The 18489-nt window shown below is 44.6% G+C and overlaps 1 protein-coding gene across 2 annotated transcripts in view; it reads right to left on the bottom strand.

Annotated features, from left to right (window-relative positions):
- lmx1bb (LIM homeobox transcription factor 1, beta b) overlaps positions 1-16061 on the bottom strand; it is a 51914-nt gene extending 35853 nt beyond the window's left edge. The window contains exons 1-3 of one of the 2 annotated variants that reach the window (XM_084361028.1): positions 15851-16061; positions 15416-15538; positions 14760-14946 (exon numbers count right to left, since the gene is read on the bottom strand). In XM_084361028.1, the coding sequence (XP_084217154.1) occupies positions 14760-14946; positions 15416-15485 (257 nt within the window). In that variant the 5' untranslated portion in view covers positions 15486-15538; positions 15851-16061. Of the gene's footprint in view, positions 1-14759; positions 14947-15415 lie in introns of both variants that reach the window. The other variant, XM_084361027.1, reaches the window with a different exon arrangement.
- Between the last annotated feature and the right edge of the window lie 2428 nt (positions 16062-18489).

Here is an 18489-nt window from a genome sequence, read left to right as displayed (position 1 = left end):
AGAAAGAGAGAAACCAGAGAGAAGGGAATGAAATGTGATTGCTAGGCAAAGTAAGAGTTTCCATTAGCATTTGCCAAAGTACCATTAAATGTTATGGGCACATCAAGGCCCACAGAGCATGTTGGTCAGCACAGTGGGAGTATGACATCTTACACTGTGCAGGGCCTCATTCTGGACCATGCAGACAGCTTCAAAAGAACTTAACCGTCAGGAAAAACAGTCTGACGGCCTAAACCACACGGCAACAGCACCGCTCGCTACGAGATAAATGTTGAACCGACTTACCCTTCGGGAGAACATAGTGCCTGATGTATTAGAGTTAGTTGCGCAACATTTCTTTGATATAAACAACAACAAGCTGATGGTAATATCCAGGAGAGGCCAAATGCTGCTAACAGAAAGAAACAGGCTGACTCGCACAGGAATAACGATCGGGAGCCGAGGCACCGTGATACAAGTGATGGAGCTCTGTTGCCCATGAGGGATGTTTCAGAGCCACTCGAACGCTTGTCAGTGCAGTTTATTACTTCCTTGAAATATCTGTAAAAGAGGAACCATTGAGCAAAAGAAAACTGTTTAAGAGCTCGGGGTGTAAATCTCTTTTAATGCTGCTGATCCCTGTGTTAGTGCCGCTTCCACAAACCGCTCGCTGTTTCTCCTTCCCTACGGTTCCCTCATTACGCATCGTCTGAGAGAAATGGCTAACTTTTCACTTCGCCTTCTCAAATATTGCAAACTATAAGCGGTTTTCTAAGCTATACTGTAGCTGCAGGGGCTGTGTCTGCCAAGAGTCTGTCGCTTGTACTTAGCCCCCCACCCCTCCTTTATTTCTGTGGCTGTTGGTTAGGAGAAACCATGTCACAAAGCCAAAGTTGTGACATACAGAGGCATGCTGTTGTAGTATAAACTCGATATGGATATTTGTGACACCACAAGAACATCTAACAGCCGATTCTGATGGCTACTGGACGTCTAACGCTCCCAGAAACAGTGATTTTCCGTGTGTATTTCCTTCCAGTGAGGATAGATTCTGACAAGAGTCCTGCAGCCCTCCTCGTCTCCCCCAGGTTAGGTTAGTTCCTGGTGGGATGTTTTTGTGCGGAGAGGCCACCTCTCTTTCTTATCTTCCTGTCATCTCTGTGGGACGGCGGGGCACGACTCCTTCTCTGGCTCCAGAACCACAGGCTTCCCCTGGACACCAAACCGCCGCTCCACACTCGACGTGCTCTTTGAGAGGGTGGTTGTTTAGGGTGTGTCAGAGCTTATTAGCGCCAGAATGTGTGAAAAAACCAGAGCTGGGTCAAACTGTATTTGCAAAATACGCTTTTATGGGTTGTTTCGCTCGTCTTAAGTGCCAGCAGCGCCGGGTTTACCACATGAGGCAGAGCAGGCGGACTGTGTATTTGGACAATCACAAGCAAGTATGTGAATGTTAACTCGGTCTTTTCGTGATTGACAGCTTACCTAACACTATCTGATTTTTTCTGATTTGGTAAACCACAACTCACTGCTAATTAGAGATGGATAAAATAAACAACTCTAAACAAAATTCATACAATCATTCTTCTGCCATTATTTTTAGGAGGGAGTTAGTTTGGGAGCATAAATATCATGTTTCCCCTCCTTAAACCACTGGTTCCCAAACTTTTTTTTTGTCAGATGCACTCACACAGCAATCAGATGAACTCAAGTACATTTTGATTGACCTCATGTATTCTAAATGTGCTTTGAATTGATTATTACAGTGTTTTTGTGATAAAATTGGTTAATTTGAAAACGCAATGCTTTGGTTCCTTCGTCTGTCTGTTGTCAACACTCTGTGGTTTCACTCAATGTCCCGCCCACAACACTATCTGATTGGTTACGAGTCACAGGTAACATCCATCAACACTCAGTATTTTGTGAATCTGCAAAGTAACCAGTAACTGAAGTTTCAAAATAAATGTAGTGCAGTGGAAGCATAAAGTAACAGGAACAGAAACCTCAAAAGTGTACTTAAGTACGGTACTTGTACTTATTAATCGGCTTCTTAAATGTGAATATTGTATAGTTTCTTTGCTCCTCCATGACTCCTCCATTGAGTTGTGGACAAAACAAGATATTTGAGGACGTCGTCTTCCGCGTTGAGAAACATGGATCGACATTCTTCATCTTTGTCTGACATTTATAGAACAAGAAGCTAATAGATTAATCCAAAAAAATAATCAACAGATTAATCGACAGCCTTACTTTTAGCTGCAACTGTGCATACATTCTTAGTCACAAAATGTGGTGTTCAATAGTAGCAGCTGACTCAATATGTGGATATATTTTTTCATTTCTTAAACCATTTGTAATTTCTATTTTATCAAATGACTTTGGCCACTCCACAATCTTTCCACCTGACAACGGCAGACGCACATGGGTATAAGAATCCCTGGTTGAAAATCACTGATGCACCATGACATGACCCTTAATAAAGACTCAACACATAACACTACTAATATACATGCAAGCAGAAGTATAAGTAGTCAAGAAGAGATTAGACACTTTAAAAAGGAGACAGAAAGACAGGCAGCAGAACTCGTTCCTGTCTACAAGTTGTGGTGAGGCTCAAACCTATAATAAAATCATGAATGGCAGCATGTGTGTAGATAGTCCCTCACATAGACATACTTGTGGGCAACAAGAAAAACATACGCTTGCGGCTCTGAACCTGCATGCAGCTTGGAGAATGTTAATAAGGATTATGGTTAATGCACTTATAATATTCATCGCAAAGGCCAAGCGTGTTTTGCCGCTTCCTTTGAAGAGGCAGCGGCTTCTGCCAAGCAACACCAACTCTCGTGTTTACGTTGTGTGGCGAAAAAAGTGTCTCTGTGTCAAATTTAGCTAAAGCGGCTTAAATACACCGGAACTCTCAGGAGGAGCACATAGAAATTCCTCCTCTGTCAGAGCGAACGAGGCTGTAATAATTTTTCGAACATGTAAGCCATAAGGAGATGCTGATGCCAGAGAGCGTGCTGTGACCCGGCCGACCCTGCGCCTGCTGCCTGGCCTCTGGTTAGTGTAAGCAGCATCCAGCTGAACGCTACCAGAGGCCTTCATGTGTATATGTGATGTTTCCAAGGAGAGATGGACCAATTAATCTGATTATAGTCGCAAATCCTTCGACATGTGTAAGCCTGTCTGCGAGCATGTGCACGACAGATGTGTGTGTAAGCATGTATGTACCTGTGTGCATCAGATAATGTGGTCCGCACACAGGTTTCATGTATGTACACAAAACCAGACTCTCGGAGGATAAAAATGTAATATGACTGACATTTTGTGAAATCAGCAGTCTAATAAATGAGAATGGGTCATCCAAAATAAAAGAAGGTTGCATGGGAGCTGTAACTGTATGCAAATACACACTGTGGCTGAGTGGTCGTTCCTCGGAAGTCAGAGAGTGACAGTTAAACTACCTGAAATGAAATACAGGGTGAAATAGTAAACCGTCTGTCAAAGCTTTCGTGGTCTGTTTAAAAACACAACACCCGAGCACTTAAGGGTTTTAAACAGCCCCTTTTCATTGGCATGGCTATGAATATGCCTATTCTGAGGGCGATCCTTTCATTTTCAAGCCAGAGATGTGAGTCAGTCGCAGCTCGGCCGGCGTGTGTTTGTGCCACTGACTGCAGCGTGCGCCGAGGGGCGGGAGGAAGTGGAACGAGGAGCTGACAGACAGGGCCAGATACTGCACTTCCACCACAGGCCAATCCCCAGCTAACCCCTGTGCTGACAGCCAGGATGTAGCACTCATCCACAGGCCACAGCCCAGGCTCTGGGGCCCAGGAAAAGGAGAGCAAGGAGAGCAGGGAGCGGGCCGGTCTGCTGATGATAGAGGGGGGGGTGGGGGCGAGGGGGTGGCTGGTGGTTTGGGTGGCACGCACCGCTCTCAGCCTCCAGAGCAGCACGACCAAGAGGAGAATCCACAGACTGTGTCGCCTGCCAACAGCATGTCCAATGCTTGGCGGAGTGACAGACCAAATTCACACACACACACACACAAAGGGGCACGCAACACACACATGCGAGCGCGTTCACACAGGAATGCGAAAAACCCGATTAAATAAAAGCTAAGCTGGAACCTATAAGATACCAGGAGATAAACATGCTGGAGTAAGAAACTGTGAAAACACAGACATGAAGACACAGTCACACCACAAACACTCAGTTTTCCCGAACCCAGATTTTCTGGTTACTTTACAGATTAAAGTGCAAAAGTGAGACTGTCCAACATAGACATAACAGATGACGCTGTCGTTGTGTTTTCACTGACAGAGTGCTATTACTGACAGCATAAGTCATGCGAAACATTCATCTCGAAAATTGCTTAGGCATAACCAACATTTTGTGTAGTTTAACCTCCCGAGCCAGATGTAATTGATAACATGACCTCATCAAAACTTCACTTCTCTGATATTTGTTGCGAGTCTTAGAAGAAGCGAAGACTGCGGTTCAATAAATAACGCAGTCCGAGTCGGTGCTTTCGCAGGAGCACAGTGGAGTGATGAAGGTTGAGAGGCCACCGGTGACCCCGGCTGCACGCTGCGAGAGGGCTCCGCTCAGAGCCAGAGCTGTCTCTCCAGCTGGGATCACAACACAACTTTGGAGCTCTGGTTTCAGAGCACGACTCCGGCCCGGGGCTGGCGCTCCCCTGTGAGGCCGGGCCTGCAGGGCCAACGTTAAGGCAGACAGACACCCTGGGGGTCAGTCAACCCACCCACTCTCAGGAGGAGGCAGCGACAGGCATAGAAGCCAAAGAATGATTGAGGTAGCCTCAGACCACAGCTTTGATTTTCTAAATGCTGAGTTTGGGTTTGCATCAAGCCTCAGCCTACTACAGCTATTTCTGTTCAGTGGGGTTTCCATTGAACTGGCCCCAGAGGCAGACTCTCTGCATAAATAATGTGCTATGAGGCCATGAGGTTGAATCAAAAAATACTATCAGCTAGAGGAGAAAATTTAGATGAATAGAGCAAACAACTCAGCCTTCACCTGCAGCAACACATTTTTCTTATCAAGGCAACCGGATAGAAATCTCCATCCAGAGAGCACTATGAAATCACATAAGCGCAGAAAACACTTTGAAAAATCTTTATGTTTTATCCCCTTATCCATCCCTTTCAGAGACACCAGATCATTTTGCAGCGTTCAGGAGTCGTGGAATTTCCCGAGAAGACGTATTGTGGAAGCTTTCTGGGAAATATTAATATCCAGCCAGCAGAGGAAAGGTAAGAGAGAGGAGAAGGGATCGGGGGTGTACAGCAGGGGGGTGAGGTACAGACGATCAGTATCATGGCATGGTACCTGATGATTAAATGCCTCTTCTATTGCAACCCTTTCCAACCCCCTGTGCACAGTTTCTTCTACTGTTTGCCACCTTTTTTATGCAGGACATAATGTCTGTGTTACAGCTGTCCTCAGAGACGATTACAATGGTGGTGGTGGTGGTGGTGGGTGTATGGGTAAGAGTCCAAGATGGGCACTCATCTCCTCCGCGCACACACTCCCCTGTCATCACGGGCTGCACTGCAGATTCTCCACATCTGCATTGCCTTACACTTCTTAGCCCCGCTCTAACCAAGCCCCCATCATCTCTGCCTCCCTCCCACGTCTCCACTCCCCCATCAGGATCATCCAAATATTTCCCCTCGCTGCTTTTTGAAGCTTCCATGGGTCACGGGACCTCATGCACAAATCATGCTGGCCTGCTGTGGGGGGGCCGGTCAGAGAGGACGGGAGTGAGTCAGACGCATAGAAACCCAATCTGCACTGTTTTCATACAGGGTTGTTTTTCTTGCCAAGACAGCCATCACCAATCAGCGGCTGGTCCTAAACAGCGAGTTTAGGGAGCTCACGCCGTAGATGCCGGTCCTGGCAGCTGATTTCAGCCATATTCCCCAGCCACACCAGGGGAAGAGACGGAGAGTAAATTCAGAGAGCCTGACAGCCTGCAACGGTTTAACATGAGGGTTAGCCCCGAATACATAGCTCTGGGTTTATGTTGATGGATGGATAACCAAATCCATCTCATTGTTTGCAATAAAACATAGATGTTAGTTTTTACACTGTGACACCACACTTGCTATGGTGCAGAATTATGATCTGCTGTGAGAGAGACCTGACAAATGCCAGCCACCAAATTTGGAACTTGTATTTTTGAGATGCAAGGGAGGAAATAACAAACTCAAACAAACAAGGATAATAAAAGAATCAAGTCAGCTCTACAGTGTGTGGGCACAGGAGGTTCAATAACTAATGCAGAATTTTCATAACAGAGAATATTGGACGGGCCCTTGAAGCAGGCCGGTAAACAGGACAGACAGAGAGGGATGAGTCAGTGCAGGTTCACGTACATGGGCAACCCCCGCCAGGTAGACAAAAGTCCCATACCTGCCAACACTCCTGATTTTCGCAGGAGTCCCCTTTTATTAACCCTTTCTCCCACTGCACTCCCCCGACTGGTAATTTCTCCTGTTAATCTCCTGAATTCAGCGGTGAGCGTGAGCAAGGGTCGACCATTTTACCCCAGAAAATCTTCCTATTTTTTACAGCCTAATGGTATGAAGTCCGCCCGGGTAGATAAAATATTCGTTCTCACTCTTTTTTCAATCAAAATGCACAATTGTGATTTCATTATGCACACAGATCTGTAGACCTTCACGGTCAAAGCTGTCAAATTTAAGGTGGGCTGATTGATTCACAACGTCAACTCGTGCATTGAGTAGCGCGCAATAAATCAGTCTACCTAAAAGTTGATTTCTGTAGCTTCTGTTCCCATACACATACATATACATACAGGTTCAGTGTAGTATGAACAGAATGGAACCACAAAACTATGTCAGCGAGTCTTGACAGACGCCGGGTGACACTGTGGAGCACAGACCTGCCGCCGGACAGCAAAAAATGGAACTCAGATGAATGAGTGAAAACGTGATGTAACTCAACCGCTGTCGAATCAGAACATAACATCCTGTACTTTGTTGTCGGTATGTGCAGTTTCAGTTCTAGAGTCTGTTGGGGCCAAAGGCAAAAATTCCCAGGGAGCCCCTCCAACCAGCATTCATCACCATGGTGTTATAAATTATCCGACACCTAGAGAAAATGTGCCATTTTCTAACATAAAATAAAAAACAGAAAGTTACCCAATACTAAGTTGTATCAGAAATGAACTGGTTGTAGAGGTTATTTGAAGTATATTGTTCACGTTATATGTAAATATTCAACACGTTCTCTGTCCCAACTTGTCAAATCAGAGGCCCTAAGCTTCAAGACGATCTACCTACCCCTCTAGCTTCAGTTTGCACGTGAAGCGCTCCACAGCCATGTTAACAGTAATACGTAATATTCAACATCTGGTTATACTTTCAAAATAAAGCTTGCTGACAAACAGTTCATGTATTATAACATAGTATGACTTTCGGACTGATATAAACGTGAAAATGACACAGTTTGGTTAGGTTTACGTACCAAATCTACTTGGTTAGGTTTAGGAAAAGACCAAATTCACTTCAAGAATTGATGCTAGAGGTTCAAACATAGAAGTGTAGGCCACAGGCTAAGCGGCTGTATTTGATATGTTTGGAGTGAGAATGGGCAGATATACTTTGCTCAAGTAATAGTTAAAAAAATGAACAATTCCTAAAAAATCAGAAAGTCATTTTTTAAAGTGACGTGATTAATGAATAACTCTGGCCATCTCAATGACTTCAGGTCAGGATTTTTGAGTCGAGGTTGATTTTGAGTTGAGGTCTCAACCTCCTTGATCTGGAGGTTGAGACCTCCAGATCCCTGAACTGAAGAGCCCTGAGCCAAGAACAGTCGGCCGACCCCCTCCTGCCACTGTGGTAGGGCAAACACCATAACTGTACATCGCCCGGCACCTTATAGGCCAAAAAGCGTTATCGATAAACCTTTATTTGACTAGTTAATTATTGAACTTCGCCGTCACACGTCGCACTGTCACCAGTAAATTCTCCACCTGTGGGAAACACTGCAGTGTGGACCTTCCCTCCCACCTGCAGAGCACACCAGCTCAGGGTGAGAGGAGATGCTGGGCAGGAATCTGGAAGTGCTGGTTAAAGTAATCACATTGGTTTCACTGCATCTGATCTGCAGTCTAACAGACTTCCAAACAGTTGAATGAGTAAATAAAGTGCCCCAGGGGACTCCCGCTGGAGATGGATTACCACAAGGGTGCACACACAAAAGGAGCTGAAGCCCCACAACCCGATGTGAGCCGCAGACAAAAGCCTAGCGTTGGACCTCGACCAGGGAACCGGCAAACTTTATTAATCTCATCCTAGATTGAACCTCCCGCTACCGCAATCCCTGCACTCACAGACCGATGCATGCTTCGCTGTGAGCAGGTACACACTCGAAAAACGACTGTGTGATTGGGCGCAGAAGTAGGCGAACATATGCACGTGTACATGAGGCGGCGTATCTATGACCGTGTGCATGTGCTTGAGCAAACATTTCAACATACTGTAGATGCACAAATGTGTGCCTGTGTGCGCATGAGTGTGTATGCGTCCGCTCGAGTGCATAGACCACATAAGATGAGTCTCATGCTCACTTGGCTGTGGAGGCCGGGTCTGGAGGGGACTAAGGGCCGTGGCATTCTGCAGCCCCATCCCACCCCGGCCCCATTCTTCCCCCTTTCTGGGCCTGACACAAATAAAAGGATTAGGAGCCCCCGTTTCCGTCAGACCCTCCATTCAAGACAAAGCTCCGACCAGCTTAGTGTCACACTTAATGATAAAAGTGCAAATCTCTGTCAGTCACTTTGGGCAGGAATACCGGTATTTGGGGGCTAATCTCATTTGATGAAGATTAAAAGGGGTAAAAAAAAAAAAAAAAGACAAAGAAACGTGTTTTCCCGCATGTACAAAAATCTATACTGCTGAAATCTGGACGTGCAGCAGCTACGATGAGGTGCTGAAATGTATCTTTAAACTCCGCAGAGTGAATGTGAGGCAGTGCGAGGAGCTTAGATTAGAGACAAAGAAAGAAAGGAGCAGAGAGAGGAAGCAAGTGTACACACACACACACACATACACATGCGCCCACACCCTCTCAAAAACCTGGGGTGTATGTAGACAAACACACTGCTCTGCCCATTCCCATGTAGAGCTAGAATGTGTGACGTGAGTGTGAGAGTAAGCCTTGGGCACACAACAGTCTGAATGCAGCACTTGCCACTATGATGCCAGTCCTCTCTAGTGTATCTGTGAAAAGCCTACGTGTTGGAAAAACATTCCAGAGTGGGATCACATATACACAGTTGGGGCCAGCAGCGATACTTGGAGCCAGCAGCAGAGGCCATGTCTCAATTTCTCATGCACGTTCGACCAGGCTGCCCGGAGAAACAAGTGCGGGCCACCACCAAACTATGGACGCATAATGAGACAAAACATGTGTGAAATGTAATTAAAAATGCTGGGAGATAATTTTTTTAAACGCTACACTTTCGCTGACACACCGTAAATGATATTTGAAATGAATTATTTCAGCACAGCCGCGTAAAAACGCTTCATTCCTCTGATTTGAACACGTAATCTGGCAAATTGAAATCGAAAACATTTGCTGAGTGTGTGTATTCCTCGGCTGCCTACTTTAAGAAGCCTATAACGGTATTTTGCAGATTTAGCCAAAATCTAATTTGTAAATTGCATTTAATGGTTTGTGGTAGCCTTCCTTTTTGTTATGAAGAGTTGTCATGCTGTGAAAATAAACCTGAAGGCCCGAGGACTCGGAGCCAGTAATGAAAATCAGGACGTTGCCGAGCAGAGGCTTTCTCTCTCCACCGTCACTGATTAGCATTCCCGATTGACTGACATGTCCCACTGGCTGCCTAACAGCCGGCTTTAGGAGATGAGGTTAAATTGTGGCTACCAACAAATTGCATGCTTGAGTTCCTCTGCACCCCTCCGCTATCATCCAGTGTAATGTGAGCACACCAGGCAGATCCCTCCGCAGATCCTTCTCCTCCCCTGCACTCCAGCTCCCCCACACAAAGCCACAGAGACCTCGCTCCACATCCCTCGCCACCAGTCTGGCCTCTAAAGTGGTGATGGGCATTACCGTGGCTGAGCCTCTGTGGCTTCCCATAGCGTCCTGCAAAGTGCTTTGTGTTCCAACTGCTGCTACGTACACATACACACCAGTATGCTTAATACCCCCCATCCTCCATCTACACACACAAACACTCTGCGCCCACTCATTTGTAGTAAAACAGAGTAGAAAGTGAAGTCACCTGATTTCATAAAATAATACTTAAGATTTACTGACGGCATCCCAAAAAACATTCAAACAGCAGACTGCTGAGGCTTTTATAGATATAGTCGGTGTAAAAATTTATAGCGGCACTATTATATATACACAAGAGTTCTTGTAAAACGATATGCTTAAATCAAATATTTATCACTCAAGGAGCTATTTGTGGGAACCGGAAAGAGCAAAAAACAGTCCAAGATGTAGCTAGTGATGCAAATAAATACAGCTCCAACAGGTCCTTTATTTAATGGGTCTAAATGTGTTGGGAGGGGGGCAGTTAGCAAACCATGAGATGACAGATGATGCATCCTAGTATGCTGCAGGGACAGGCCGAGCCATGTTGACATAAAACCCAATACTTCCTTACAGAGGAACGGGGCCAGCCTCAGCTAGCTCCTTGCCGAGCACTAAAAAATCCCAGCAAGCTGAAGCAATATTATCTGGCTTAGTGTTTCTAACATTAGATTTGTCTCTCTGTAGAGGTCCTCTTTTATTTACCCAAGAGCAGTGGCTAAAGATGCGTTTTTATCCTTTTTAGGGAGAATACAAATAAAAAAAAGAAAGAAAGTATAGCTGAAAGTTCCTGCACAAAAGGAGCATGCACCCACAGATCAGAGCTGCTGCTGAAATACCTCAGCAGGATTGAAGACACTCTTTAATTAACTGCAAAACTACCCAGCTGGGTTGACAACACAAAGTACATCCTAGTTACTTTTTTTCTTTTTCCTGTAGTGCATACGAGTGTTCACAAAGTGCCAGGCCACGCGGGAGTGTCCTAGAGTGAGTAAAACACACACTCTGTGAGCTAACACAGAAACCCAGCCGTCAGCATCTCTCCTCCGGCACACACACACACACACACACACACACACACACACACACTGCCGCAGCGTCCCAAGCACAGCTAATTAAAAAACAACAATTTCACAGGAGGGCACTCCAAACAGTTCTAAAAAGCAGCTCTCAGCACACCGGGGGATCGTCCAGCATGCATGGGAGGTGAGACAGGTTCCCGGAGCTCGGCTTTTATGGCTTCATCACTGCTCTGTTTTTCTACAACTCATAGCACCGTGACCTAAATTTCATTTTTTTGCTTACAGCACGCAAATTAGATAATTTGGAAAAAAAAATCTGTGCGCATTTGGACGAGTTACAAATGAAACATTCTAAAATAACATTTTGCTAGACAGTAAAACTTTATAGAGCAAAAAGGGGGGAAAAAAAATCCACACTGGAATGTTTTTTATGCATCAGCAGCACGACCCAAAAAGTCGGCAGCATGGTGTGTAATATACTTAATGTTATGTTTTGTGGATGGAGCCCATTGGCAGTTTTCTAACAAGGCAGTCCATTACAGGGGTGTTGTCCAACACTCGGGTCAGTGATAGGCCTTATTACACGGCTCCCTTCAAAGCATCTGCTTGGTTAGAGGAAAGGTCTCCCTGGGGAAAAGATCTCCCTCTTTCTAATGATGTATAATTGACCTCCAAACACCGGGGCACAACAAACTCTCTCGGGGTGGTGTAATTCCACTCTACCTTTTACATACCGCCCCTCTCGTTCGAGCTTGTTCCTCCTCTACGGCGATGGCTGCTGTCCAACTGACAGCTCTGCGTTTTTTCCTTCAATTCCTCTTTTATCAAACTCGCTCGGAAATATTCTTGCGAAAGGCAGCGCCGCATTACCATGTTTAGCCTCTTCTGGGATATATTTCATTTTATTTCCCCCTCTGGAAATTATGCTTCACATCTGTGCATTTGTTTTTTTCTTTTACTCGAACCGTCAATAATATTACGGATTCACCTCGAATCGAGACGAGGACGCAGGTCAGCTGCATGGCATAAAAAGAGGCAAACATATGGGATAATGGCTAATAAAATCCAATCTTGTTACTATATAACTGCTCTGTATGGAGCGAGATGCGTTGAACAGTGTTGGTGGGAGTTTTAATAACACAGTACACAATTGTTTTCCCCCGTCTGCACTTAAACCTGTTCCAAAGGTGCCAAAAAGGACTGCTTGCCAATTCCTTGATTTATTATAGCAAGTGAGAGCTGATTACGGGGCATGAATCAGTTGCTGTAGGAATGTAATTAGGCACGGAGACCTCTGTAAGGCGAGGAGCTCTCCTCACAGCCCAAAGCAGTTTGTGGGCTGACAAATGCATCTTAAATGGGTGTCATAAAAGTCAAAAAGGTGCCAATTACATCTTTAAGTATCCCATCAATGAAAATGGAATAAACAAGGAAAAAAAAAAAAGGAGATGGCCTGTGTGATGGACGGACCCTCCGGCTAGTTTTTAACCTGGGAGGGAGGAGCAAAACAATAAATAAAAAAAGGTGGGTGAAGAATTAAAAGATGTGATGAATAACAGCGTGTGAGAGCAGGACGTCGCCCAGCAGGTCGCTGTGTTTGGCTGGGTCGGTCGGATTTGCCACACAAGCTCAACGTAGCAGAAGAAAGAGGGGAAACGGTCAGAGAGACACCAAATATGGTACTTCAGAAGCACAGCAGAAACAAAATGCCAGGAAGGAGCATTATTCGGAAGCAAAACAGATCTTGTCTCTGTGTGTTTATGTCTGACTTCTTCTATTCACACACACCGAAAAAGAAAAAAAAGCTACAAGTGGAGAAGAAGAAGAAGAAGAAGAAGAAGCAGGAGAAAGAGATCCTTCTCCCGGCCGGGCTGTCTCAGTTTCCAGCCACCTCTGAGCCGTGACGCCGTGACTCCGGTCTCCCATAGTTACTGCTATGAATTTGCTATTGTTATCAGCCGACTACACTCCTGTCACAAAGCTGGATGAATGGCACGCATGGCAATACATGTAACTCTTTGTTGCCTCGCAAAGGTGTCTAGCAGAGAGCCATAATGTCCCGGTAATCGAAGTAGAATTGTTAAAAAGGCCGCGCACAAAAAGCTGGAAATTTAGTGACAAGCATGAAAAGCGCTCATGCGATGAGAAACACACACAGGGCACCCCGGGGTCCTCCCAGGGCCAAACAGCAACCCCTCAGCATTGTTGGTGCTTCTCCTCGCGATATTTACCTCAGCACAGATCTGCTGCTTTTATGTGATAATTTAATAATTCAATTTACTAATTTATCTTGCTCCAGAGCTGGTGGCTGACATTCTACTTCCTGTCAGACTGGATTTACAAAGTAAAACTTTAATGTGATTCACTTTCAAAACAATAAGCACAATGGGGAAATGTTTATATTATTATTATTATTATTCTTATTATAATTTATACTGCCATTTTTATTTTTAGTAAATAAAATATTTATCATGCCGTTTTTTATTTATTGTGTTGCTTTAAATTTAACAGAGCAAATTATCAAATTAACAATCTGGATTGAATCACATTAGTCTGCAGCTGTGAACACACTCCAGCATTTAAACTAGTCACTTTTTTTTTTACCATGTTTTCAAACTGTGAAATTTACAATTTAACACTAAATCATTAACGCTTTTAAAACCGTGGCTGTGTTGTTGGGGTGCGCGCGCGTGTTCATTCTAATCTAAATTGACGTTCTCGCGTGTGTGGCTCGCAGGTACGGTATAAAAAGCGCAGACAGATATTTTTTTATTATTATTAAATCCGTTAAATGGTTAAAAAAAATTCTCATATCAATGCAGCAAAATTAAACAGCCTGAAATTAAATAGAATAAAAATAACTTGAAATTAAATTATAAGAACATGAGTGAAAAAAACATGATCAACTTTTTACGGGTCAAATAAATAACGCTCATTTTATTTATTTATTTTAAATGGTAAATTTAAGGCATCCGATTTTCAAAATAAAAGATCACGAGCTGATGGGGAAACTACATCTACACTGCGCTGTGGGCTCCGCGCAGAAAACCCCACTGAAATGTACTTTTACATATTTTGAAGGCATGAGAAGCGGCTGGCGGTGACGGGGACAGGCCACGCGATGCAAACCAGGAAATAAATGACAGAGATCGAGAGGAATAATAAAAACCTCCGCCTGCACATTCTCGGGCCTGCACATCTTTTTGTTCAGAGACTAAATGTGGAAAAAAACCGTGGGCCACTGTGACATTAATGAAGCGAACATGACCGCAAATATGAGCGTCCCCTTTCCGTTCCTCTGATTCATTACCACAGCTCACATTTAATTCCACTTGCTCCTGTTGCCCTTTCATTTATTTGTATCATCTAAAAGGAGGCAGATCAACGTCATTCTTCTGCAGAAGGAGCAACGACAGCAGGTTAATGTGTGCCAACCCGCCATGACGGCAGATATTTCTTGTGCGTGAATTTAAATATTGTAAAATTCAAATGAGAACTCACGCCATGTGAGCGACTTTTCTCTGTATTTCTGACACAAACACGGAGGCCTCCAAGACACCACAATGTCTTTTTAAAAAAAAAAAATCAGTGCACACCAACCAAAGCAACCTGAGGAGAGCAGGGGAAATGCGTGCTTACTGTTGGTAGTCGTGTTTGCAGTAAAGTTTCCTTTCTCTGAAGTAACAGCTGGTGGTGAGGGGCTGTTGACACACGGTGCACTGCAAACACTCCTCGTGCCATGAGGAGTCGTTGACCCTCATCAAGAAGCGGTCGGAGATGGGACGCTGGCATCCTTCACACACGGATGGATGATGACAGTCAGACCCTGGAAGAAGGGGAAGGAGAGAGAAGGCCTGAGCCAGGGGCTGCGAGAAAACTGTGAAGGCCCGCGCTCTGAGCGCTTCAACAAATCAATTAGCGTGTGTGGCGTTAAATCAAATAAAAAGCTGGGTTTTAGTGGATGAATTTGATATTTTCTCCCCAACTCGGCCTGCAGATTACATCACTCATACAGCCGTTACGTGTCCGGGTCGCTCAGGGTGGATTTTCTTCACAATCACATGAGAATAAAACCACATTTTCCAACATAATTTCTCATATTTTTTATCCATTTACGCGCGTAAAGGTGAACTTTTCCTCGGTTTTCATGCTCCTGCATGCGTCAGGAAACAAAGCAGCGGTGGGCATGCATTCACAGTAATGGCATCCAGACAGGGATCAGAGTCTGGTGTCTGACCTGTGCGCGCAGTTCAACGGTAATTTGCTGATTTATAGAGTAACAGAAGAGGACTCACCGAGCATGACTCCCAGCGTGGCCTGTCCCGATCGCAGGGGATGATCTTCGATTTTTATGCCGTCCAGCATGATGCACGTCTCGGACTGTTCTCCCGCGGAGAGGCGCTCCAGTGACACCAGACCTGTTGCAATATCCATAAGAATACGGTCAGACTGGGCAAGAAAAATCCTGCGGGCACACACTGAGCTTTTCTCTGGCAGGAGAGCGAAGAACCTGTTGAAAACCGCGTTCGAGTTCCGTGTGACACACACTCACACTGCCTGCAGCTCGGGAGGAGGAAAAAGAGAAAATGTGCTTAAGTGGAAGAAATCTAAAGGAGACGACTCTGATGCTCGCAGTGGTTACAGGGTAAAAGGCAGTCTACGCAAATCCCCGATGTGTCAGAGAGGACAGAAAGCACACAATAAAGGTGGGAAAGTCTCTGAACAGTCACCTGTTAGGATCTCAACACCGAGGAGGCTTTATCTTCACGTCCACAAGCCGACGGGAGAATTTCTTCTCGGGGTAACACTTCGGTTAAGGATGAAGAAAAACAAGACAAAGTTGACAACAAATCCCCATAAAAAAAACAGGAGAGTGTGTGTAGATGTCCCGGCAGTAACTCTTCTTCTTTTTGGAGTTAACGCAGACGGTCGGTCGGTCGGTCGGTCGGTTGGTTGTGCCCCTGTCGCTGCAAAAGTCTGAGATCGAGATTGAAGCGAAGTGGATCCTCCCACTCCTGCATGCATGGCTACACTTTTTTTTTTCATTCCCCCCATTCACTGCCATTGGGATGCTATTGGAGCAGAGTACAGTGCGCTGCACACAGTCCAATAACAACACACACACACACTCTCACACACAGTCACAGAAGAGTAGAAAGAGAAAAATGATATTTTACGCATGAAGCCCGGATGGACACTGAGACAACAGGACTATAATAATAATAATAATAATAATAATAATAATAATAATAATAATAATAATAATAATAACAACAACAACAATAATAATAGTGATAATAATAATACACTCCAATTTAATTCTGCGCGTATTTCTATAATAAAGCCTTCTCTGGATTTTTTAAATTTTTACCTCGCTTTATTATTTTTGGAGCGAGATAAAAGAAAGGCAAACTTTACATATTCATGTGGAATTATTCTTGTTATTATCATCACCATGTTGTTGTTTCTCTGTCTCTCAGTGGTGATGAGACAGATGAGCATCACGTGCTTTCTCTGCTCTTTGTGTATTGTTTCCAGTGGAAGCTGCTGTCTCCTTTCAGCTGATGCACCTGGCGATGAGCGGTGATAAGAGCGCTGCGTCCGGCACCGAGCAGGGCCACGCCGAGCCCCGGCTCCCCGGTCAAGAGCAAAAAAAATAAAAATAATAGTAACAGTGTATTTATTTTGTTGCAGGAACAGCAGCTTTGACCCAGAGTAATCAACCCAATGTGAACACTTGTAAATACCACCGTTGTGAATATATCCATGTATCGCTTGTGGCTGCTGGCCTGCAGGGTCAGAACGTGAACACAACTCAGGGCTGATGTGTGCGTTTCTTTATCGGGACGTGATCAAGACGTTTTTGGAAGGTGCGGAGGGCTGCTGCTGCACCGGGGCCTGTCTCAAACTGCTAATGGGATTGTGAGCTGCTCCTCACGTCGCGCTGCGTGAGAGGCTCATTGTTATCTCTGGAAAAAATCTTACAGGCTCAGGCAGGATGATGCAGGGAGAGTGGACACATGGAGGAAACGCATTGTGCATGTCTATATGCTCAGATCAGCTCAGGTGGAATTTATTATAATTATACAGCTGAGTCAAATAATAATAAAACAACTACCTGCTCAATTGAAGATAATACAGACAGGATGGAAAATGTAATAATAATAATAATAATAATAATAATAATAATAATAATAATAACAATAGTAATAATAATAATAATAGTTGCTGCACATTATCTAAAGAGAAAATAAGTCATATATATATTTTTTTACACGAGGATACTTTTTGCAAGAAAAAAAACAAACAAAAAAAGTAGATCCAAAATATTTCTGCTCACTGCTCCATCGTCTCTCTGCAGTGTTTACCTCCACATCCACAGGCCTATAGCTGCGTGTTGTTCCTGGTGTCCTTTGTGAAGCATCAAGGCGATGACCTGTAGCCCAGTTTGGAAAACAGAGAGCAGACTGTTGGCGTTGCCCTCTGCCGTTCAGAGAGAGAACAGCTGCACTCATCTGAAAAGATTCAGGGGAGTCAAACACACTCAGGACTTTACCATATTGTCACATCTTTCAGACACCAGTGCGTCACACACACGTTCAAAGCAGAGATGAATATGTTATAAATACTGAAGTTTTAATATTTCTCATTAAAAGACATATTTACACGTTTTCTGTTCAAATCAGTCCACTCATGAAGCCATGTTCCCCCCAGCGCTTCTGACAGCATGGGGTCAATCACCGCCTCGCAGCATATTGGATTATCTTAGCCGCATTATGAGCAATACAATATAATCAATACATTTTTAGAAACATATATAAAGCCTGTGTTATCCCCTTCCTCCCCCTCCTCCTCCAGCCGCTCTGCACTTATCGGCCAGGTCACTTGTGTGAATGAGGACATCAAACATTCATTCAATAAATCAATCCGCCAACTTTTTAGCCGGCGGTGTTTTAATGAGCCTCTGCGTGCGTGCGTGACAGGCCCTCCCTTCTCGCCTTCCACAAGGCAGCAGGTGTGCAGCAGCACAAAGCTCCTTAAACTTTAGCAATTGACTTTTAAAGTAAGCAGAAGTGTTGCATCCATCGGAAAAGGTAAGACAGAGATCATTATACAGCAATGCGCGTTCCTGCAGGCTCTCCAGTCTGCTGTGATTTCGATCAGTGAGTGTACAGACTGTGGATATTGAGGCAGAAATGGTGAGGATTACACGCTTTGAATGCGGGAGAAGGAGAAATGATTGAGGGAGAAGCGAAAAACGTGTCTGAGCGGGAGAGAAGTTTAAAATAGCGAAAATCTGAATGGAGTTTGGTGCAGCGAAATCAAAGTCGGCAGATTTGAACAGAACGCAAAGTTTTTAAGAAAACGA

The sequence above is a fragment of the Pagrus pagrus genome, assembly GCF_965226575.1.
Source record: "Pagrus pagrus genome assembly, chromosome: 8".
NCBI classification, from domain to species: domain Eukaryota; kingdom Metazoa; phylum Chordata; class Actinopteri; order Spariformes; family Sparidae; genus Pagrus; species Pagrus pagrus.
Note: the sequence above shows the minus strand (reverse complement) of the source record. Positions and strands in the feature narration are given on the sequence as shown.